The sequence below is a fragment of the Trematomus bernacchii genome, unplaced genomic scaffold (assembly GCF_902827165.1).
Source record: "Trematomus bernacchii unplaced genomic scaffold, fTreBer1.1, whole genome shotgun sequence".
Classification (NCBI taxonomy): Eukaryota; Metazoa; Chordata; class Actinopteri; order Perciformes; family Nototheniidae; genus Trematomus; species Trematomus bernacchii.
The window spans coordinates 3501152-3524997 of record NW_022987942.1 but is presented as its reverse complement, the minus strand read 5'-3'; the positions used below and the strand labels follow the sequence as shown (position 1 = coordinate 3524997).

At 41.0% G+C, this 23846-nt stretch overlaps 1 protein-coding gene across 2 annotated transcripts in view; it reads right to left on the bottom strand.

The window, feature by feature from the left end:
- Positions 1-23846, bottom strand: part of enpp2 (ectonucleotide pyrophosphatase/phosphodiesterase 2) — a 33598-nt gene that overhangs the window by 9312 nt on the left and 440 nt on the right. For both annotated transcript variants that reach the window (XM_034115542.1, XM_034115543.1), the window contains exons 2-18: positions 22721-22826; positions 17333-17488; positions 16373-16498; positions 14571-14631; positions 14345-14442; positions 13635-13714; positions 13014-13133; positions 10944-10999; positions 7427-7492; positions 6564-6636; positions 6296-6404; positions 5636-5761; positions 5181-5212; positions 3567-3694; positions 1454-1529; positions 1225-1312; positions 577-746 (exon numbers count right to left, since the gene is read on the bottom strand). In XM_034115542.1, coding sequence (XP_033971433.1) covers positions 577-746; positions 1225-1312; positions 1454-1529; positions 3567-3694; positions 5181-5212; positions 5636-5761; positions 6296-6404; positions 6564-6636; positions 7427-7492; positions 10944-10999; positions 13014-13133; positions 13635-13714; positions 14345-14442; positions 14571-14631; positions 16373-16498; positions 17333-17488; positions 22721-22826 — 1671 coding nt within the window. The remainder of the gene's footprint in view (positions 1-576; positions 747-1224; positions 1313-1453; positions 1530-3566; positions 3695-5180; positions 5213-5635; positions 5762-6295; positions 6405-6563; positions 6637-7426; positions 7493-10943; positions 11000-13013; positions 13134-13634; positions 13715-14344; positions 14443-14570; positions 14632-16372; positions 16499-17332; positions 17489-22720; positions 22827-23846) is intronic.

The following is a 23846-nucleotide window of genomic DNA, read 5'->3' as shown; positions in this document are numbered from 1 at the left end:
ATATCGTCAGTTAGCTGAGTTTCTTCCCGTTAAGTGGATATGACACATTCATAGTTTGTTAAATGTTAAGAAGCCCTCAGACGCTGTTTCTTGCAAGATGTTGCGTTTTGCCCCCGCGGGTGGGGCTTAACAGGTTAAAACTATACCTTTACCTTTACTCTTTTATCCAAGTGTTACGTTTTATTATATTTCTTTTAATAAATCTTACCTTTCTTTGTAATTTTGCCAACATTTTACCCACTAAAGCATTTTCTTGAGTGTTTCTTGTACTATCAGACTTCATTTTAGCAATGTCAAAGCAATCCTAAAACTGAGCAGTTAGACAACATTTTTAATTAGATCCCAGTTGTAATGAACTAGAATTATCCTCGGAGTGCATGGAATTTACTACCAGTATTCTTTACAGATACAATATTACTAAATCATAACTTACTGAACTATTGAAGATGATTAACATGCTTTCACCCAAACTGGAGCAACATGTAAGCATGGAGTACCACGGCAAATCAACAGGATCATTGTGTCTTCATGTTGTCATCAGTCTATATCGCTGTAATGCTGAGTCATGGTGCTAACCTTGTCGTCGCAGCTGCAGCCCAGGTCGTCTGTCCCTGCCGGGGCCAGGGCCGAGGACAATGGTCTGGACACCTCCTCGGGCATGGTGGCTCTGTGGGGGGGGCTCCTCAGCAGGTGGTTCATACTGCCATGGGTTCCATTGTTAGGAGCTGGTTTCAGACCCAGAAGATCTGAGAGTGGGAGAGCCAGTTTCACCGCAGAATCAGAATCAGAATTCCTTTATTAGTCCTGCAGCGGGGGATCTTTACAGTGTTACAGCAAAAGGGGCATAGCAGGTAAAAAGGCGACAATAATGAAGAGTAGGCTAACTTATTAATTATAAAGAAGAAAAGCACACATAAGTAATAGTATACAAAATAAAGACAAATAATTACATATCCATGGCTGAAAATGAGTAGCAGCAAAAAATAACTAAGTGACATAAGTAACAGATTAAGGTGTTGAGACATTTATAACAATGTATGTTTTTCACATAAAAGTGATTATTGCAGTGTCTATAGTGCACATTGCAGGTTCATTGCACAAGGTTGCAGCAGTCTGTGTTGTCTGTGTCAGCTCCCAGAGACACAGAAACAGACATTACGGTCCAAGATATCTGGAATCAAACACTCAGAACAAAGCACACAGGGACGCAAAAATATGTCTTACCACACATGACGTTATAAAGCTCAATGTTTTCGAAGGCTGGGACTTTAGTTTTGAATTTAAATGTAGGTCCATACCCCAAGAAAATAGTCTGAAAATGAAAATGGATTTGTTACAACAACGTTAATGTTTCAGAATTAAGGCCTAATTATTTGGCCTATTAAATCAGTGGAATAGTGCATACAATGGAGGTATAATCAGTGTTACTGGACAATATAGATTATGAGAGTACCTGCATGCTGTTGATCTTATTGTCGTATCCATGGTCACCAGCGAAGCCGCAGTGCCTCTTCCCCTCAGGGGTCTTCCTGTATTGAAGAATAGGAATCATTGTATTGGCGCACATTGTTGTTAGTCGGATTTAACAAATATGGAATGAAGTATCATATATTTAAAAATATCAAAGTAGCGACATAAGCTATGTCATTTACATATGACTTACAAAAATCCACACTTCCAGCATCCATACACTTTCTAGGTTTTTTGCAACCATCGAAAGTGCTTTTTAGAAAACATTCATGTATCTGCTCCTCAGGAGGATCAACACTCTGGGTTTCACTATTTTGCACTTCGACGTGTTCACCAAGCTAAACAAGCATCAACCAATTGAGTTTCCTACGTCTTTAAACCAATTTTTTTTATTTTTCATTTCTCTTTGCAATTCTGAAAATCCTACCCACCAATTAATGCCAAACTGTGTTCAAATAAGGGCATTTGTAAAGAGATGTTTCGAGCTAGACTTTTGAGAATCTATGAAAAACTGTTCAGGATTACTGCTTCCTTGAAAAACAACATAGTGTTATTTTTTCTCTGTCATGCTGGTGACGTCACATTGCATAAAAGTCAAATAAATCATGAAGGGTTTCACCTCAAAGGTTTCTAATGACTAGACGTTTTAGAAAGGTTCCAGTTCAACTTCAGTATGTTTTTATTATTCAGCTACTTAAGCCCTCTTCCCAGGAAAAGCACTCCTTAACAGCCCCCAGCCTCAGTCCTGAAAAAAGGCCACTTCGTGCTAAGTGCCTTTTAAAAACCACTTACTACTTAATGTGTGTGTGTGTGTGTGTGTGTGTGTGTGTGTGTGTGTGTGTGTGTGTGTGTGTGTGTGTGTGTGTGTGTGTGTGTGTGTGTGTGTGTGTGTGTGTGTGTGGCGGGGGGGCAATGTCGGGTATGAAGCCACAAGCATGTGAAAAATGTAAATGACTAGCTGACAGGAAAATAAGACAAACTCAGTGTTTCATTTCGTGTGAACAGGTAGTGGTTTAGGATTTATGCGGTGTGTGTGTGTGTGTGTGTGTATGTGTGTGTGTGTGTGTGTGTGTGTGTGTGTGTGTGTGTGTGTGTGTGTGTGTGTGTGTGTGTGTGTGTGTGTGTGTGTGTGTGTGTGTGTGTGTGTGTGTGAGCGTTGTAAGCCGAGGTTTATTTTCACATTTCAGTGCAGATGACCTCATGGTTTACTTTGTCACTGAATCACTGCGGTCACACTTTTCACCTCTCAACATCAAAGTCCCCTTCAGCAGATGCACTTTAGGAAAAGATCTATGGTTTTCACACGAGTGTGGCCCATAACAGAACATGTTACAAAATATTAGCACTTCATATGTTAATGGTGTGTTATTAGCAGCCCATCATTAAATGTATCTTTTAAGTAAAGCAAGATGTTCAGTAAAAAACTCAGATGATGGGTGGGCTGCCACATCACTTCCTGCTAGTAAAAGCAGCCAAACATTTAGAGTCAATTAGTCACTTCTACAGGAGAACCCTGATCATCTAAACATTTTAATAATTATGGGGGGCGGGGGAGACATGGATCACTTGACAAAAAAACAACGGGACCCAATTGGATTTTGGAATAGTTCCGAAAATGATATCTGTGGCAAACACACGTTTATGATACGTTTTGTTCAGCAGGATAATCTCCACATATCGAAACTTTTATAATAGTTGAAGCGTAAATGCAATCAGCAGAATCAAAAAGCTAATGCGAGGCTACAAACAAACAACATCACACTTTCATGGCTGCACTTCACCAGCGCTAAGCTAAAGGCAGCTAATGTTTAGCGACGTTTAGTCATCTCATTTAGTCACTTATTAGCAACTGCTTTTTTTATGACACATAGCAGCTTCAACATTCACCAGTGGGGTTTTTATCGACGTATTTTATGTCGTAGAACAAAACGTATTTTTCTTTTCAATTCAGGCCATTCAAAAAACAATTGAATTTGGGACAGGGGAACTGGAAATGTTAAAATGCTGACTCATTTCCGGCTTTTAGGACTCATTACTGCTCCTCTACAATTTAGTTGACGTTATTTGTACTTCCTGTTGCAGTGGTTGTACTGTACCTGGCAACGTGCCACTTCCTCTCCACCAGCAGGTGGATGTCCTCTATGCGTCTGTTGTTGGCGTAGTGCAGTCTCTTGGGCAGGTGCTGCTTCAAGTACGCCTTAAAGTGCTGGTCTGCTCTCTTACACTGGAACAAAGCCATCACACAGGTCACCAAAGTAGTAATGTGTTTTTATTACATGTACAGCACTTTGGCTCGACCAAAAATCGCTTTTAAATGTGCTATATAAATAAAACCTGATTTGATTTGATTTGAAAGTGCAAGAAAAAACAAACAAAGACTATGACACCACTGTTGTGCAATAACAGGATATATGCAGGAGTCCTGAAGTCACATGTAAGACCTTTTAAGACCTTTTTTAAGACCCTTCCCATACATTTTAAGACCTCATCGCCAATTCGAGTTGTAACCGGTTACATTGGCGACACACTTTACCTCACATTGACTATATACAGTATTGATTGTCCTTCCTCCTTATCTTCCAACCATTTGGACGCAAACTTGCATTTCTCCATAACGATGTTGTTTAACAACCGACGTAAACAGACCTTCGCGCGCTATCAAGCAGTGAGCGTCCTGTTCAGATGACGTCAAATCCAACGGGATGCCATAAATAAACTACACGGAATCACACTACACACCTACGCAATGATTACATTCAGGCACACTGTAGAATACAACCTCTTTGGACTATTGATATACTTATTGAAAACAAGCTACAAAATGTAATACCTTGGAAAATGCAGTTTAATACTTTTTAATAGCCTTCATTTTCGCTAAATTGATTTATCAACTTTTAATACTTTTTAAGACCCCGCGGACACCCTGAATAACACTTACTGTGTGTGCAATATATTCCTAGTTCAAATTATTATTATAACTGGCTGCCTTTTTAGTTTGAAAATGGTAATACTGTAACAACATTACATTACATGTTACTTGTTAGATGCTTTTATCCAAAGCGACTTACATACTCAATACTGTGGGCAATCCCCACAGGAGCAATTTGGGGTGAAGTGTCTCAGGGACACAACGACATGCTGACTGCAGGGGGGTTTGAACCTGTGACCCTCTGATCCGAACACCTACGGACAACCCACTATGCCACACGCCTCCTCCACATTACAAGATTACAAGAATCTGTAAGTAACTATGTGCAATATATAATCTTACTTCTGTTATCTAGCTTCTACCGGACGACATCCTACATGTATCACTTCATTTTTTTCGGGTAGAAACTGCTGCTGCCACTTTCTACCCGAACGTTTATTTTGCAAATTGTGAACTTTTTTATTACGAATGTATACTTAATAAATTGCAAACACTTTTAATTTGTATTTCTAATATTATGTTCATGCCCTTCATCCAATAGTGTTTTATTATTTGTCTCTATCTTACTTTTGTTGCAATAATGTGAATTTCCCCTCTGTGGGAAGAATAAAGGAAGTCTGATTCTGATTCTGACCAGCCGTTATCACCTGATCCATATCTTTTTGCTACAATAGTAAAACATTTCTTCTCATCAAACTTAACAAATGTCGTCATCAATACTCATCACACGGTTGACTCTGCACTCTCATTCTCATATTTGTCATGCAATCCTTATACTTACTGTTAGATTTGCAACAACAGCCTTGGCATCATCTGAAAAGATAACAATGAACAGAGCAGTGAAAATAAATCATCAATAAATAAATAACTTCTGTAAAGCATTAATCCTCCATTTTAAAGTCAAACAAAGCAAGATAATGTTACCAATGAGAAGAAGTAGGACAAATAAACAAAGACATCTTACTAAATACCAATTTAGAAAATAAATGATACAGCCAATGTTTCCACTGGAAGCTGCTGTAGGTTCTGTGGATGCTGCCATAATCACATCACAGCCTCATGTTATTTATGGTGATGAAGATCTAACAGACAAAAAGCTCTGTAACAACGAGCTCAGCACCATCAATCATTAGTTGATGTTGTTCATGTTGAGTGAACAGAATAAAGAAAAACCTAAAGAAACAATAAAAGGAGAAAGAAGAAAGAGGAGTATGAGCTGTCACTTCTCTAGCTTACATTTAGGGTTGTTGGGGAATCTGGAGCGTATTCTGCCCAGAGACCCAGGGATAAGGATGATGTCATCAGCGTTGCTCAGGTAGTTACTGAGGAACTCGGTGCGATCACAGTGGGCCTCTTCCATACCTGAGAACACACACACACACACACTTTGTCTTAAAATACTCCAGTATGAGATGTCCTGAAGTCAAAATGTTACTTAAGTAGAGGTACAGAAGCTAAATGTACCTAAAGTATCAAAAATACTCAGTATGCACAATGACTCTTTTCAGACTATTATTATATTTTAGAATATTATATTATTCTGTTGTTGTTTTTTTTTGCTTACAGATACATGGAAGTGCAATTCAATGTTGTAGTTTGTCAATGTTTGCAATTTTAGCTACTTTTTAAAATACTGGGTTTGTTATAAGTACTGTATTGCATCATATCATATATAAAAATCATGTGTTTTTATATGTAAAAGTAGCTGGTAGCTTTGATTGTTAAAGGCATGTGTTAGAGTAAAAAGTATGATATTTCCCTATTAAATATAGAAGTGTAGAACAGGGTTAAAGTAGCATAAAAAGAATACTGAAGTGAAGTATGTTAGTAAGTGTCTGTGTTGGGGGGGGGGGGTGTGTGTGTGTGTGTGTGCGTGCGTGCGTGTGTGTGTCCCACCATGGTCCCCCACCAGGATGATGTTGACACAGCGGTGTAATTTCATCTGTTTCAGTCCGTCCATCAGTTGGCCAACAATCCTGTCAATCAGTCTCAGAGGGCTGTTCAGCTGAAACACAGGAAGTGAGTGTGTGTGATGTGATGCCACACGATGCACACAGAGAGAAACGATATGGATGTGTGAGTATATTTATGTGCTTTCCATGTAAAAACACACATCCCAGTCCACACACACACACACATCCCACACACACACACAGGTGCTCACCTCGGCGCTCATGGGCCCCACTTTGTGTCCGTATGTGTCCGGCTGTTCAGAGTGCATGGCGTACACGTAGGGGCTGGAACAACATCACATCACATTGGAGAAGAGTTGAGCTACACTTATCAACATTAAATGCTTTTCGGAAACAGCTGCTTTACGTGTTTTGAAGAGGTGGAAACCTAGTCCATTTACTCAAGTACTGCACTGAATGGCCTTACCTGATTATTTTTATTTGATAGTACTTTAAACATGAACTTGACAGTAATGTTTACTACTTATTTATTCAGATTTTACATTAAATTTAACAAAGAATTATATGATCCATTTCAGACGTCTCTGAGTTGACAGAGCTTTCCCCATTTAAATCACAGTCTAAAGCTTAAAGAGTTCAACTCATCCAATATTTTACAAAAAAGAGAATAATAAAAATAAATGGTTTTTTTTAGTTGCTGACTGTAAGATGTTAAAACTACAATCTACATTTGATACAACAATAAATCCAATGCACACACTGATGTTTCAGTAATAATTATTCACTGCAGAACAAGTTCTTTTAGTTTGATACTTTAAGTACCTTGCTGCTAATACTTCTGATCTCATAAGATGAATTTGCATTTGTATTTATTATATTGAAAGGGGGAGTGAGAGGGGACGACATGGAGCAAAGGTCCAGGTTTCTGACTGAAACACACTCACTCGCAAATGTACATTTCCTTTCTGAACATCCAGTTGTGATACTTGATTTCATTACAGGATGTGAAACAGCTGATGGGATATAGTGAAATTGTTTGCTCATACTCTTACTTTAGTGTGGCTACGATGGAAACTAGAGTGTGAGACAGACAAACGGTGAGACAGGATTTCACCTCTCGCCTTCAGGGAGGTGGAGCCACTGCAGCATGGTCAGAATCCGCCTCTCCAACGGGATGGACCTGGAACATAAAGACACACAGGGAAGGGTCACATGGTTAACATTTGAAGAAATTCATACTGTAGCAGCAAGTGACAAACAAGCCACAGACAGAGTTAGAGCAGTATACTGTGGTGCTGTCTTTATCCATCATTAACATCAAACTGTTCCTTCTCCTCACAAAGAGCTTCATTAAGCTGGGGTTGTAGAGTAGAACCCTCTCACTGTTTAAAGTGTCTCAAAGTCAAATGCTGGCTGTGTGGTGACGAGGCCACCAACCCACAGGCCACAGCTGTCAGACATCAAGCCCAGGATGGAGGCCCTGAGTGGGGCTTGATGCATGAGGCAGTGGGGGGGCAGCATGGAGTACTAAGGAGGTTACACTGACAGAAGCTCTCACTCCTTGTTGATCCTTTTCTCTCCATGTTCACACACTCCCCCCATTGACACTCTTTACAACATCAGGAGGATACGTCCCCATCTGACCCAGAAAGCGACGCAGGTTCTGGTCCAGGCTCTCGTCCTCTCACGCCTAGACTACTGCAACTCCCTCCTGGCTGGTCTACCTGCATGTGCCATCCGACCTCTGCAGCTCATCCAGAATGCAGCAGCTCGTCTGGTCTTCGACCTTCCAAAATGTTCCCACACCACGCCGCTCCTCCGCTCACTTCACTGGCTTCCAGTAACTGCTAGAATCCACTTCAAGACACTGGTACTTGCGTACCATGCTGTGAATGGATCTGGCCCTTCCTACATCCAGGACATGGTTAAACCATACACCCCAGCACGTGCACTCCGCTCTGCATCGGCCAAATGGCTCGCTGCACCAGCACTGCGAGGTGGACCCAAGTTCCCATCAGCAAAAACATGTGGGTTTGTTATCCTGGCTCCAAAATGGTGGAATGAGCTCCCCATTGAAATCAGGACAGCAGAAAGCTTACACATCTTCCGGAGTACTTTTCCCTTTTAGTTCCGATAGTTCCTGGGATTTTGCGTTCACACCAAAAAGAGAACTTAGTTCATGAGAACTTTCCCCCCCTTTTCAGTCCCTGCTGAGAAGTGGTACTATCCTGGGGAGAAAAAAGTTCCAATTTCTGATTGGCTGGGCGAATTGCAAACCACGCCCCGTAAAACTCTGAAAAGTTTTGTGAAGCCGCCATTGTATTTGCTGGCATTAGCATTATTAGCATTAGCATTAGCCCAGTACACCAACAGAGAGAGAATAACTTATGGCAACACAAAAAAAAACATGGGAGCGGTGGAGTGATGAGGAGGTGTCGGCGTTCTGGCGATTTACTCGGAAGGCCTTCGGGTGGCAGTATACGCCGTGAAGTTGTTTGCGGCCTGCCAGTAAACCCAAAGCAGAAGAAGAAGAAGTGACGTCAGCGGCTTCATTTGCGTAATCTTCCCTCGGGTACTTATTCCGGTGTGAACGCGATCTGCTCTTTAGTTCCGGGAACTAAAGAGTTCCGATTAACTAAGTACTGGGAACTAAGTACGGCAAAGTACTTGGTGTGAAAGCGCCTATTGTGCAGATTGGTCCATTTCAGAATAATATATATGATATGTTTTATAATGATTGATCATGAAAGTGTTCTCAAAGCTGGTAAAGGAGCAGCTAGTTTGAATGACTTTGTATACTGCAGGGTAGCTTGTGAATTTACTCCAGGTGGAACTAAAGTCTGATTTAACACTTGATTATATTTCACATCATTCATCCACATCTGTGAAGTAACTAAAGGTATTAAATACATGTAGTGGAGTAAAAGTACACCATTTACCTCTGAACTGTAGTGGAGTAGAAGTACATGATTAATCAAAAAGAACCTGGACTGAACATTAATATGAATAATATTTGCACTGTATGTACACAAGACTTTTGTCGCACTGCTACCAGCACATTTACATGTATATTTAACCTTTATACATATCTGTATATATGTAGATTCACCTGTTTATAATTCAGAGTTATTGTTATTTTATCTGTTTTATGTATTATTCAATTTTTATTCTTGTTCTTCCTATGTGTACTATCTTTGTTTCTTTCTTATTCTGTTGCTGCTACGACACCCACATTTCTCTACAGGGATAATTAAAGGTCTATAATATCTTATTTTATCTTAACCTCTGAATTGTAGTGGGATAGAAGTACAAAGTACCAAAACATTTAAAAACTCAAGTAAATTACTAGTCTCTCAAAATTGTACTCAAATGTGCTACTTGAGTAAATGTACTAAGTTACTTTACACCCCTGCTTCTATCTCTGCTCTCCCTGTGGTTAGGGGGACCCCCCAGAAAGCTGAACCCAGCAAAGACCTTCCACCAGTCAGCCAACCATTTAGCAAAACTCCCAGCTCCCATCACCATGCTGTCCCACTGTGGCACTGTAACCCTGTACTGTGTTGTTAAAAGGCTTCCTGTCTCTCCCCCTCTGTCCTCTGCACCGTCTCCTTCTCCTCTCCTCCCTTTCTTCTCCCCCCTCTGTCAGTGCCAAGTGTAAGGAGAGCAGTAAACCACACTGCTTCCATAGAGTGGCAAGTCTATGACCCTGGTTCACAGAGGAGTCGTGCATAGTGTAAACAGACCCATTTGCTCAAATTGCTGTAAAAACAGGCCTCAGCTGAGATGTGCCCCCCTGCTCCATCAAAGCCTGCTCTGTGCTCATTAATGTGGGCTGTGTTGTGTTCACAGGCTGTAGGGTTAGGGCAACAGGAACATGAACAGGCATGTTCTGATCACTTCCTCTGAAAAACTTACACCACCAAATTATTAACACTGATGAATTATCAATTAAACACAATGCATCTGCAGGGGCCTTAACAGCACTTTACACCCAACCTTCTTTGTTTTTAGTTTGGTGTTTGGGGAAATGAGAACAATGAGCTCAGGTGGAACTTCATCAGGACTACACATCATATTCTACAGACTTGATCAAATATCTTTGTAAGGAACAGATTGTCTTTAAGAATCACACCATGATCATTTTAAATATATCTTTCAATGATAATAAAATTAATGATGCCAGAATGATCAATCCCTCCATTATTGTGTTTTTTTACAATAACAATATCAGTCAAAATAATAGATTTGTCAGAAATGACTCATGGTTGGAAAGCATCCAATATTAATACATTACAATTTAATTATTTACATTTCAACAAACAGTGCATTCAGTATAAAAAACATCAACATCTGACTCCCTGTAAGTCCTGTTTACAATCCCTGACTCATTTGAACAAATATAAATATGCCAAAGACAACTTTTCCAGAAAAGCAAAAACAGTCATTGCAGAGTATCCACCAATCCGTGATATGTACTAAGTAGAAATAAGATTAAATAGTAGTACAAAACTAATGGAAAAAAGGAAGAGGTTTACTGTCACTTTGTGGAAGATTGTCTTTTTGGACATCCAAGTGTGGGAAGTGTATTCAGAAAGAAAATGTGTGACTGAAATCTGTAAATGTATACTCACACAGGCCAGAAGAAGGTGGCAGCCTTCACTCCCTGTTTGAGCGCGGTGATCCAGATCTGTGAGAGAAACAGAACAGTGTCATTTTGTATCGCTCTGTCAGAAGGGGACCACCGGAAAACCAAGGTCATGCTGGAGTACTGTAGCTACAGTACACCAAGAAGGATATCTCTCGGTGGGAGTATGGAGTACTAAGCCTCACAGTAACTGTTATTATATCTATTATTATTACTATGTCTTTATTTAACAATGACCATGTATAAAATTACATTTGTCTCAAAAAGCCCTGGAAAAGCCCCTTTACTAGTACCAGACAAATTTAATGTCAACGTTTCAATTTGCACATCCTGATATTTGTACTTGACTAAATTAAAGACCCAGAAACCACTTTTTTAAAAGCTGAAATAGAGTTGAAAGGTGGCAATATTGTCACCTGCCTGAGCTCATCTCTGAAACCAGACCATGTAAACAGGCAGGTGTTTCTAGCAAAAAATCTTTAAGAGATGACATGAGCAGCCCTACCAGCATTTGCCATGGTGGCCAAAACATTTTTATTTGGTCTTAAATTGTAGTTCAACATTTATTTCCTGTTACTTCCGGACCATGACGGTGGGCCAGCCTTTAATGTTTAACTGAGTGGAATATGTTGAATATGTTTTACCAAAATGTTGGCTATATGTTAAGGAGTTTTCAGGTTGTGACAGTGCACTGCAACATGTTTGTTGATCTTGTTTATTGGTATTTATTATTTATTTAAATGTAGACATGAATGTATAATTTATTTTATTTTATTTTGTATTGGTTTTTCAGTTGATTACCCTGAACGTATAATTCAACAGTTAAAAAGTTCAAATTATTATTTGTATTTGTTTTAAAGTACAATAAATGGATGTTTTCAAAGTCAATGAATAATCGCATTTAATAATCGCAATTACAATTATTGACCCAAATAATCAAGATTATGATTTTTGCCATAATCGAGCAGCCCTAGTTGAAAGTTAGGACAGTCGACAAAAAATGTTCCACGGTCCCAGCTTTTGAACAGATACACCCCTCCCCAGCTTCAGATCAAGGTGTGCTCTGTATCTATGCAACTATTGCCCAGTGTAAAACCCCACAGGAGCTATGCGGTACCCTTTTAGGTTTTCAGCATCCAGACTACTTTCCCCCCGCTTAAGAGCTGAGGTTCAGTACCTTCAGGCAGAGTTGGCAGACTGCCTTTTTCCCTCTCTGCGACTGGCCTGCAGCTTGCAGACTATAATGTTCTAGTCCTTGTTAGGGAATTGAAAACGAGGGTTCCTTAAATAATCACACGTCCTGGATGTTGTTGGTGGCACAGGAGATCTAAAAAATCTGCAATGCCAGCAGTACTGAAGTGTAAAAGTGTCAGGCAGTAATATCCACATCCTCTGGTGCTAAGGGAAAGCAGCGTGTGGTAAGCCAACGTCCCAGCTCTCCACAGCAGCACTTTAGATATTTCCAACCAGCCTCGATCCCTGGTGCCAGTCCCAATGCCATCTGGTTTTCTGCGTCTGTCAGCTGGCAGTTGAGAGCAGCTTTCTCTCCTGGGCTGAGCTGAGGACCGGTTTGCTCCTAAGAGGTCAGTGTTGAAATCCATTGCATGGGTCCTCATCTTGCCCAGAGTGGGGGGACTGTACCATCTCTCCAGGTTTAAGAAGAAAGACATCTGGCATCTCTTTTTTTATTTGGAGGAAGACCTATTTCATTTTATTTTGCAGGAAGAGCTCAACTCTCCTTCTGCAGCTGTTGACCAGCAGAGGGTTTAGAGTCTCTGTAAGCCCTGTTCCATGTTTTTAATGCTGGCTTCAATTTCCTCAACAAATACCACAGACTGCAAAAATTGCTCATTACTCAGTAAACAGTCAAAAAATCTTAACTGACTATACACATCGGGGTAAAAAACAATCAGCAGGTGAACCCAATTAGCAGGGACCGAAAATCCTTAAAAACTCCACCTTCACCACCACCACTCAGGCTCACACTCACTGGAAACGGAGAGTGAGGAGAGGAGAGCAGAGAAGAGGATAAGAGAGGAGGAGAGGGGGTACTCACCGGCTGTCCTCCCCACCAGCGATGGTTGAGTTTCTCTCGGCTCCTCAGGGTGAAGGTGGCATCAAACACAGGGTCATGCATGGAGTTACCAATGATACCATGAGACTCTGGGTAGAGACCCTGAAACCCATTTAAACTGATTTTAGGATTAGGCCAATATACTGTAATAACTGTACTTCACTGGTCTTCTTTTCACTGTTCCTGTTAAAATGCTTCAGTCATGGACTGTCCAGTGATGCACTACATTCTCATATACTCAACTTCTGTTTGGATGTTGGTGAACTGTACAGCATTAATTAGCTACAGCTACATTGTTTAGCTACAGTTACTTTGGACCTTATGTGAATGTTAGCATGTTAGAATGTTAGCACTTGCTTATTATACTAGTATTAGATATTACAGCTATCAAATGCTTGCCATAAAAAAGCATTACTAAAATGTCAACATTACATCATACTTACAGCATACTCAGTGAAACATGCTAGCTAATTCAGCTACAGCTACAATTAGTTAGCCTCAGCTGTACTTTGAGCTGGATGCTAGTGTTAGCAGAACATTTGATGATACAGCTGAGGTTAACAACTGGAAACTGACTACTTGACTATTGAAGGCAACACTTACGGTAGCCAGAGAGTAGAGGTTGGGGAAGGTCTTCGACGGGTAAACAGGCCTCATGTATGGAGCATGGGTTCCACATGTTCCTGAAAAGGAAAGCCTTACCTTAGCATAGAGCAACCCAGTCTCACGACATTTCGTGTTATAGTCACGACATTTATTTAATCTATTGATTCGTGTTCACCAACACGATCTTCGTGTCACACAGAACGATTTTAAAAGCAATGTATTTCTATTGGTATGTTTCGTGCCTGCACCACGTTTTTTTGTCCAGTCGGGTCTTGGAAGACAGGAAGCTGTGTTGTTCATAAAAACATTTTCTTACTCAATATCTTACCCTAAGCCTAACCCTTTTATTTTGAATAGTATAATGTCGGAGTTTTTTTGCAGTCCGCGAGGAAAAGAAATGGGGCTCAGAGCCTCAGAATACTGAAATCTGTATTCTTTTTAATCTTTTTTTCCTTCTAATTTGTTATTATTTGGTGCAAAACATGGGGAAATCGTGTTGGTGAACACGAATCAATAGATTAATTTCGTGACTATAACACGAAATGCCATGAGACTGTGTTGCATAGAGACACCCATGGATATAACCAAATCAGTTATTGCTTGTCTATGATCCTCGCTACATAAATCATCACATCAACAGAGCCCCCCCCCCCCCTGCCAAGGACAAAACCTAGAAATGTTTTCTCATAGTCCCATGCAGGTCTTACTCAGTTTCTCGATGTTGGGTATGACAGTGTTTCCTCTCTTCACAAAAGAAGCTCTAAATCCGTCCACAGACAGCATGATGAGAGGCGGCCGCACAAACCTGCACACACATATATCAGAGGAAGAACAAAAATGATGATGTGTAAAAATCAAACTTGGTCAGTGTAGACTACCCAGCAAATCGAATATGAAACTGTTTTTATATTAACACAGATGATGTGAACATACCCAGCAGGACATTCAGGTGTCTTGATCTCCTCACAGTCGTCCTGCAGCCACGAGGAGTCTCCTGGAAGAACAGGAAGAACAGAGAGAGAAAATGATGATACAACATCACAAGCTACTGAATGGCTTGCCAATACATTGTTTTTGTATAATAGAAAAGGAAAGGAACGTTTTTGAATAAGACTTATTCAAAAAGCAGCAGAATCTCTACTCTGAATCACCTATACCCTAAACTTACTTTAACTGTAGAACACACAGCTCCCTAAATGTTTAAAATATTTCTTTCTTTCTTTGTGTCCAAGCAGCCTGACTGAAGAGACACAGAGAGTAGTCCTTACTCACAGCACAAATGTATCTGAATTCTACTGAAATTCTTGGTCAAATGTATTTTTGAGATCAGCGCTGATCTCTTTTCCCTGTGTGAAGTCTTTGTAATAATAATGCACATGCGGTTTGGTGAAACAGGTTATACGTTCTCCAGGAGAAATCCAACAGGCAAGTTTCTCTAAAGTATTCCCAGCTAGATAGATAGAGGTTAGCTAAAGGTACACTTACAGTATCTAACATATGACTGCAAAGTACATACTCAAGTAATGCAGGCTACTTAAGTATAATTTTGGGATACTTGTACTTTACTTGAATATTTCCATTGTACTTCTATTCCACTACATTTCAGAGGGAAATGTTTTACTTTTACTGCACTTCAATATCTGACATATTACAATATACATCAACACGTGTTGATATGATAATATACTTAAGCTGGTCATTATATCACAGCTAAGGGTTTGGTTCGGCCCCTTAGCTGTGATATGATGACCATACTGTATATCACTGCCTGAAGTGAGCTATTGCTTTTATAAAAGTTAAACGGTTACCAAGTGTGGCAATATGAAAGAAAAATACACACTCTAATTTAAATAGTTTTTATTACTAAATAATGATGTTCAAAATAAAATAGTCCCTCCGTTGCCTTCTGCACAAAACATAGTGTGAGGTGGTTGCTATGCAACAATACTAACAGCAAGCGAACATATTAGACAGAGAGCCTTGATCGATTATTTGGCTATTTATTTACATTAATGTGTATGTTGCCGTTTATTGTGCACCCACTGAAAAACTGTCCAGCATCAGTAGAATGGCTTACGTGGTTACTTGTATAGGCTGAGGTTGTTCTAGGCTGTTGCTTGGCGTGGCGAGAATATTGCTCCACTTTCTCCGGTCCCCGAGATTCGGCTTCCAGTAGCTCTGGAGAGAGCTTTCGCACCTGTGGCCACTAACGGTCATAATTTCTCTGCTTTCAAGACCCGCATCAGAAAGCTTTTGAACGGTGGTACTTTTCCAGTTGGTCTACCTGCTCTTCGCTTAAGTCTGCATGTCGTCGTTTCGGTGCTTTTTTTTCTGGAGATAGGCACTGCTCAATCCACTCCTCCATAGTAAGGCCACCCCGGAGGTCGAAGATAACCCGTTTCCATCTTAAGCTTTGTTAGTTAGTTAGTTTCGTAACGGACGTAATGTAACAGTTGTAACGGTTGTAGCTTTTCTCAGACGCGGAGGGATACATGACTTGTGAAAAGTAACTACAATTCTACCCGTGATATACGCTCATTATATCACGGCTAAGAACCAATCAGATTGCTTGATTTGACTTGTCCGTTTTATAATGTCTATGTAATACTAATTTACTCAGTACTTTCCAAAACTTGCTCCATATTGACGAATTATAACATCAAAAAACTCTTGTATGTATTTTCTAAGGATAAAATGCACTTGAATGTACTTGAATGTTCAGGACAGTGGCAGACCTTTGCACAGTGTCCTGTAGTTGGTACAACAGTCTCCTCGGGCCAGGCAGTCCTCAGAGCAGTGGCAGGCGTGATGCTCATTCCGAGTCTCCCCACATCGATCCTTACTGCACTCATAACCCCCCTCTGTGTACCGGGACATAGATGTTCACAGAATAACCAGCAGGGAATTTCAACAGTAGCTCCAAAAACTTTGATATATACACAATTCATCTGATACATCACTGCTGGAACCACCAGCGCAGAGAAATGAAAGATGATGTATTAATTTAGCAGTGGTTTGGCTGCGTTCATACAGATGAACACTCAGCAGTTTTGGATTAACATTGACAATATTGCGTGTTCTGGCCAAATCCTCCAGATGAGAACAGCAGATGACAGTTCTAGCTCAAAGTCTCTGGGTAGAGAACCCGAGTATATCATCAGGTTCAGACCCAGGCAGGATTACAGTGGCAAGGCTGTGGTAAGCCATAGACCACCAGGCTGAAGGAGAGAACTTCAAATCAGACCACCAACACTGACGTGGGGGGGCAGAGGGAAAGCTGCCCATAAACACGGAGAATAAGAAACAAACTACAGCTCACATCACAGGTAAGAAACCTGTTCAAACTGAATTGTGCATCTGGACAATCGGGCTTAAGATCATACCTCAGATGTGATTTATTTGCTCTGATACTTGATCTGATCTTAAAATTGTTCACATTAGATTTAAACTCACCAATATGTAAGAGCCCTGGAGATTTCAAATTCAAACTGATTAGAACAAACATTCCTTCATTGAACATTATTACGCTCTGTTTTAATAGAATATATAGGGATAAATGTTTCAAAAGCATGCCAACAAACTGCAAAGTGGATTATGACTAAAGATGTATTAGACCTAAAATATGCAGGTCAGTTTCAGTCATAACTCTTAAGTCAAAGCTACACAGACGTAAAAAAGGAAAGAGCAGGGAGTACCTGTCCGGAGGCACAGCTGGTCGAAGTCCCAGCAGCAGCTGTTGTAGGTCTTACACAGGTTGTCACAGCGGCAGCTGGGGGGGTCCAGCTCCAGCAGCTCGAAGCACCTGTTCCTGCAGGAGCCGGAGGACGCCACGTACTGAGGAGCTGAGCGAACTGCAGAGAAACACGCTCAGCGTTATCTCAGAACACTGCTGAAAACAGTTTGAACATCAATGATTCGCTGCATCATCCAAAATCAAATGTCAAAAATATTAAACAATAAAAATCCCTCAGTTTTCTTGTTCATGTTCAATGTTATAAATATCTGGTAACCCAGCAGTGTATTGATTTGAACAGTAAAATGCGGTTTGAGCTAACCAGCCAACTCTTGCAATGTTAGAACATCTTTATCATAAACAAGCGCCAGTGCTGCTGGGGGTATGATTTAAAATGAGATGATAATTCTGCCATTTGTATGATGTGTGATGGATCATTTGAAATGTTTTTGTACTTGTCATGGTCATATGACTATGAGCTCTCCTGTAGCAGTGTAATGGAGCTGATTCTAAGTTTATTGATATTCTATTGAAATACTTGGTGGCGACACCGTTCACCTTTCCTTTTGATAATCAGAAGATGTTTTACTTCAAATGTACACATCACATGTCATTATATAACATGTATATTATAACATACAGTGGTGTATAAAAATGTAATACTATTATTATGATGTCTTATATTATGATACTAATGTTGCTATATTTATCTCTCATTTCAGTTTGTGCTAGCATTACTAATAAAAGGAGAAGCTGCTGTGATCCCATTGAGCAGATACTCTTATAAAAAAAATATATTCCCTCTCAAAATGAAACCCCATCAATGTGTAATGTAACTATGACAGCATAAAACACTTTGACCGTGACTTTGAATGACTGATGTTGGTTTGGCCACCAGTGGTGCCTACAAATGTCAACGTCATTAAACTCAACACCTTCCACAGTTCAGAAACATGAGCAGGAACTGGGAGGACATTGTGGGACCAATAACACAATACTGTACAGTATGCTGTCCAGACAAACGGTTGAAATAGCTGTTCAAGTGTCATTAAAGTCGACTAAATGGACTGACCTACAGTAAAATCATTTCAACGTACCACCATGTCAAAAACAACAGACGTGGTTGGCAAACAAAAAATGTCAAATTAACAATTCACATTGCATACAGTCACAAAGAACTGTTAGTGTTGAATTATGAAATGTAATATATGAATTCTGTTTATTTAGTACTCTTATACTAATCACTTCCTGTATTCCCGTGATAAAAGGGACATGCGCAATAAAACGTGTCACTTCCGTTTGAAGCACAGCTGATGGTGTACGTGTGTATTTATTCCTCTGTCACGTTAAACTATGTTCACGGTATTCCTGCCCTAAGATCATGGCATCGCTAACAGGTTATGGGCCCAGGAGGGACCATGGAAGCCGGTGGAACCGTTTGTGTTTCGACGGAGATGAGAAGAACTACGAGTTATGGGAGACAAAGTTTTTGGGTCACCTGCGACTGCTAGGATTGAAGGCTGCCATCCTAGAGGAGCCAGGTGTAGAGGATGAGGCTGATGATGAGAAAAACGAAGAAGCCTATGCGGAATTGATCCAGGTACTGGACGATAAAAGCCTTTCACTGATCATGAGAGAAGCAGCGGACAACGGAAGAAAAGCGTTACAAATACTGAGGGACCACTACGCTGGGAAAGGGAAACCATGGGTGATCAGCCTCTACACTGAACTAACGTCGCTGCAGAAAGCCGCTAATGAGAGCGTCACTGACTATGTGCCAAACTCAACAGTTTAAATGTTCTCCAGGGACCAAGCTGTGTAATTCTAGTGCACAATAATGCTCTCTTTCCAATAGGTCCCACAGGACGGCGGAACCCGACCCACAGTCTGAACCCCGGCTAAACTGAAGACATCCTGGAGATCTGAGCGTAAGACACACTTATTGCTACAATTCTAACAACATGCTCCTTGTTCACTCACCTTTGAAAAAACAACCTCAGATGCAGAGAAAACCTGAGGATGCCAAAGTGTGTGTGTGTGTGTGTGTGTGTGTGTGTGTGTGTGTGTGTGTGTGTGTGTGTGTGTGTGTGTGTGTGTGTGTGTGTGTGTGTGTGTGTGTGTGTGTGTGTGTGTGTGTGTGTGTGTGTGTGTGTGTGTGTGTGTGTGTGTGTGTGTGGAGAGACGTGAATGTGCATATGGACTCTGTGTGAAGGAGCTGAGGTGTTACACTGTGAATGATTTATCCTGCCCAGTTGGCGCAGCAGTGAGTCAGAGTGAAGCAGCACCAGTCCCCTGTCAGCTGGGAGAGTGGGGACTGCAGGTCAAAGGTCAACACTGTCTTCTGTCTCAGACTAATGGACCCAAGACTCCAGGAAGTGTGCCAGGCGTTGACTTTTCCCCATTGATTTACACTGGGACAGAGACGTCTGTCAATCAGCGGATAATAATGTTTTTTGGGGGAAGTCAACCTCTGAACAAAATGCCCTAATGTTGTATTAGGGCATTTTGGTAATTGGCCCAGAGCTAATTCTAAAAGTATAATGGAATATGAACCACACATCTATTCATCTATCTCTCAATCTATCTCTCAATCTATCTCTCAATCTATCTCTCGATCTATCTATCGATCCATCTACCTACCTACCTACCTACCTATCTACCTACCTATCTATCTATCTACCTATCTATCTACCTACCTACCTACCTACCTACCTACCTATATACCTACCTACCTACCTACCTACCTACCTACCTACCTACCTACCTACCTACCTACCTACCTACCTACCTACCTACCTACCTACCTATATATCTACCTACCTACCTACCTACCTATCTATCTACCTACCTACCTACCTACCTACCTACCTATCTACCTATCTACCTACCTATCTATATATCTACCTACCTATCTATCTATCTACCTACCTACCTATCTACCTACCTACCTACCTACCTATATACCTACCTACCTACCTACCTACCTACCTACCTACCTACCTACCTACCTACCTACCTACCTACCTATCTACCTACCTACCTACCTATCTATCTACCTACCTACCTACCTACCTACCTACCTACCTACCTACCTACCTACCTACCTACCTACCTATATATCTACCTACCTACCTACCTACCTACCTACCTACCTACCTACCTACCTACCTACCTACCTACCTACCTACCTACCTACCTATATCTACTACCTACCTACCTACCTACCTACCTACCTACCTACCTACCTACCTACCTATCTACCTATCTACCTACCTATCTATATATCTACCTACCTATCTATCTATCTACCTACCTACCTATCTACCTACCTACCTACCTATCTACCTACCTACCTACCTACCTACCTATCTATCTATCTATCTATCTACCTACCTACCTACCTATCTATCTATCTATCTACCTACCTACATACCTACCTACCTACCTAACTACCTACCTACCTATCTACCTGTCCGTCCGTCCGTCTATCTATCTATCTGTCTATCTATCTGTTTGTCTGTCTATATATTTCAACTGATTGCATTGTTTTCAGAATCAGGATTTTTTTGGGAATAATCACAACTCTCATCAAAGTCAAAAGGAAAGTGATGCTGGCACTGTGGACTGCTTTCTCAAACACGTATATGTATATTTATGATTCTGATGTCATTCTTAGCAAGTCTGAGGGCAAAATAAAGTCAAGAAAAAATGTTGAACATTATGCATGGCTCTGTGAGTCCTGACAATACACCAACCTGACGCTGAAGGATCAAAGCAATTTGAGTTAACTATGTTATTGAAAAATCTCTTGTTATTTTATTTTATACTATAAAAATAGAGAGAAGTTTTATGACTAATTATAGAAATGAAATGTAAAAGTAAACAGATTCAGATGAAGGCAAGAACAGCATGCCAAAGTAGAGTTGTGGCGTGTGTTTGAATTAAGTGTGTTCAAAAATGCAAAATATTCAGCAGCCAAATACAACGATATGGTCTGCAGCCGCCGCCGGTTGCCATGACAATCCATGGCACAGTGGAGCAGACGTCTCTGGTCTCCTGCCACCGGCTTTGAGAGGCTGAGCCTCAACGCTCTCTCACTGTTGACCCAAGGTAGAGCAACACAAACACACTCTCTCTCCTCAAAAAAACACACCGGCTGCCCAATCACAGCCTCACAGGGTCACAGTGATCCGTTGTAACAACCCCCCACCCCCCACCACTACCACCATCTATTCGCTCATTTCATATGCACTGGCAGACACTCCATATAAAAAAATCCAGCAAATAAACGGAGCAGGAGACATTCCTGAGGAGCTGCAGCTCAGCTCTCCTCCAGTACATGTTCAGAGACAGCCAGGTGGACATGTGTCTCTGCAGCTGACGCTGGGGTGACTGATTGCACTTGAAGCTCACACAGGGAACAAGATTGACTCTGCGTTGGAAAACAAACTCAGAGGTTGTTTTCTGCGTGTGTCTGGAACTTGGAGCGCAGATTTAGGCAAGTCCTACACACACTTGGCCAAGATACATCAGAGCTAGTCCAAAACACACTTCACATCCCTGTGCTGAGCCACTCGGGCAAATAAATTAGAGTGTGTGACTTTCCCTCAGCTTTACTGCACATAGTTCTGAGAAGCTTTCACTTTAGCTGAAGGCACTCGCATTGTTGTCCTACATCTGACAGCAGAGAACACGGTGGAGACGTCGGGCTGCGAATTACAATTACTGTCATCATTGATGGTTTGTTTCAGTTCATTCTTTGGCACATACATAGTCCGACAATTGTAGAACTTTGCTAGTGGAGCCTCGCAGCGGCGAAACCGTGCCGCGCCACACTAATTGCGCCGCATAAGCGCATAGGTGCGCCGCATTTTCGGCTCAGTTGAGGCACCCTCCGCAAGATGAGGCCCCCTCCGCAAGATGAGGCCCCCTCCGCGAGGTGAGGCCCCACGCAGTCTGCATGATCGGCCTGTAGGGAGGGACGGCCCTGATTCAGACTGCTTCTTCTTGAACCTCTCCAGAGCGCTGCGATGATGACACTGTTACAGTCAGTGTTGAGTTCACACCAACTAAAAACTCTGATTCCCAGGTTCTCCAGGTGGAACTAAAGTCTGATTTAAGACTTGATTATATTTCACATTATTCATCCAAATCTGTAAAGTAACTAAAGGTATTAAATACCCGCGCTGGGGAGTACACCATTTACCTCTGAATTGTAGTGGGGTAGAAGTACAAAGTAGCAAAAATGGAAATACTGAAGTATAAGTATACCTCAACATTTTACTTAAGTACAGTACTTCATACTAAATGTACTTAGTTACTTCCCACCTCTGCATGGCAGCGTACTCACACTCAGTCCTGGCTGACGTCCCGTCCTCTCCTGAGCGTTTGGGCCGGTCGTACACAAATCCAGAACCCAGGGGGGAGCCACCGAGGACGGACAGGATCCACACACACTGAGACACACACACACACACACACACACACACACACACACACACACACACACACTGACATTAGAGCGGCTGCAGAGGCAGAGCACAGAGGAACAACACAAGATCTCACTGTTTAGCAGTTTTTCTTCACACACATTGTGGATGTGTGGGTCTATGAATCCTAAAGATAGAGATGATGGGATATAACGTGTGATAACTCCTACTTTATAAAACATACGTAAACTGTTGTTCAATAACACTGATGTACAATATGTACGTAGTTTAACATTCTTATTACTACTGCTGCCTCCTTAGTTTGACAATTGTAATTGTCTGTAAGTAACTCTGTGCAGTATATCATTGTACCTGTGTTATCTAGCTCTACCACACCACATCCTATGGTACACTTTTATTTTATACAAACTGCTGCTGCTGCTACTTTTTACCCGCATGTGTACTTTGTAAATTGTAATAACTTTTATTTTTTTAATATGATGTGCATGCCCTTTATCTAATAGTGTTTTATTTTGTGTCTCTATCTGCACTTTTGCTCTAACAAATGTCCCCTCTTTGGGACGAATAAAGTCTGATTCTGATTCTAAACATTAGGTGTGAGCGTCTTCAGTGAAGTCCTGCTCATAGGTGAAGAGCTTTTACAACACGACTTTGAGTTTTTAGACAGAGTATTTTTAATAAGATCCAAGGCTTTATTGTCATTTGTACATTAGCTACAGTGTAGATATGTCAATGAAAAACGTAGGTCACAGGCTCCTCCAACAGTGCAACATATATATATCTAGGACATAGACAAATATAACAGATAAAATAGTGCAAGTAAATAGAAATAAAATAGAAATAGTGCAAGAAGAGTCTATATACAAGTAAATGGAATATGATTTGGGTCATATGAGAACATATGACCCACAGAGAACACAGTCGGCTCCAAAATAAACCTCATAAAAATGTGAAAGTTTGTGAAGCATTAAAACCTAAAAATGGAGACAGAGATAATACTGAATTATAAAGCTCTTCTTTTATTGG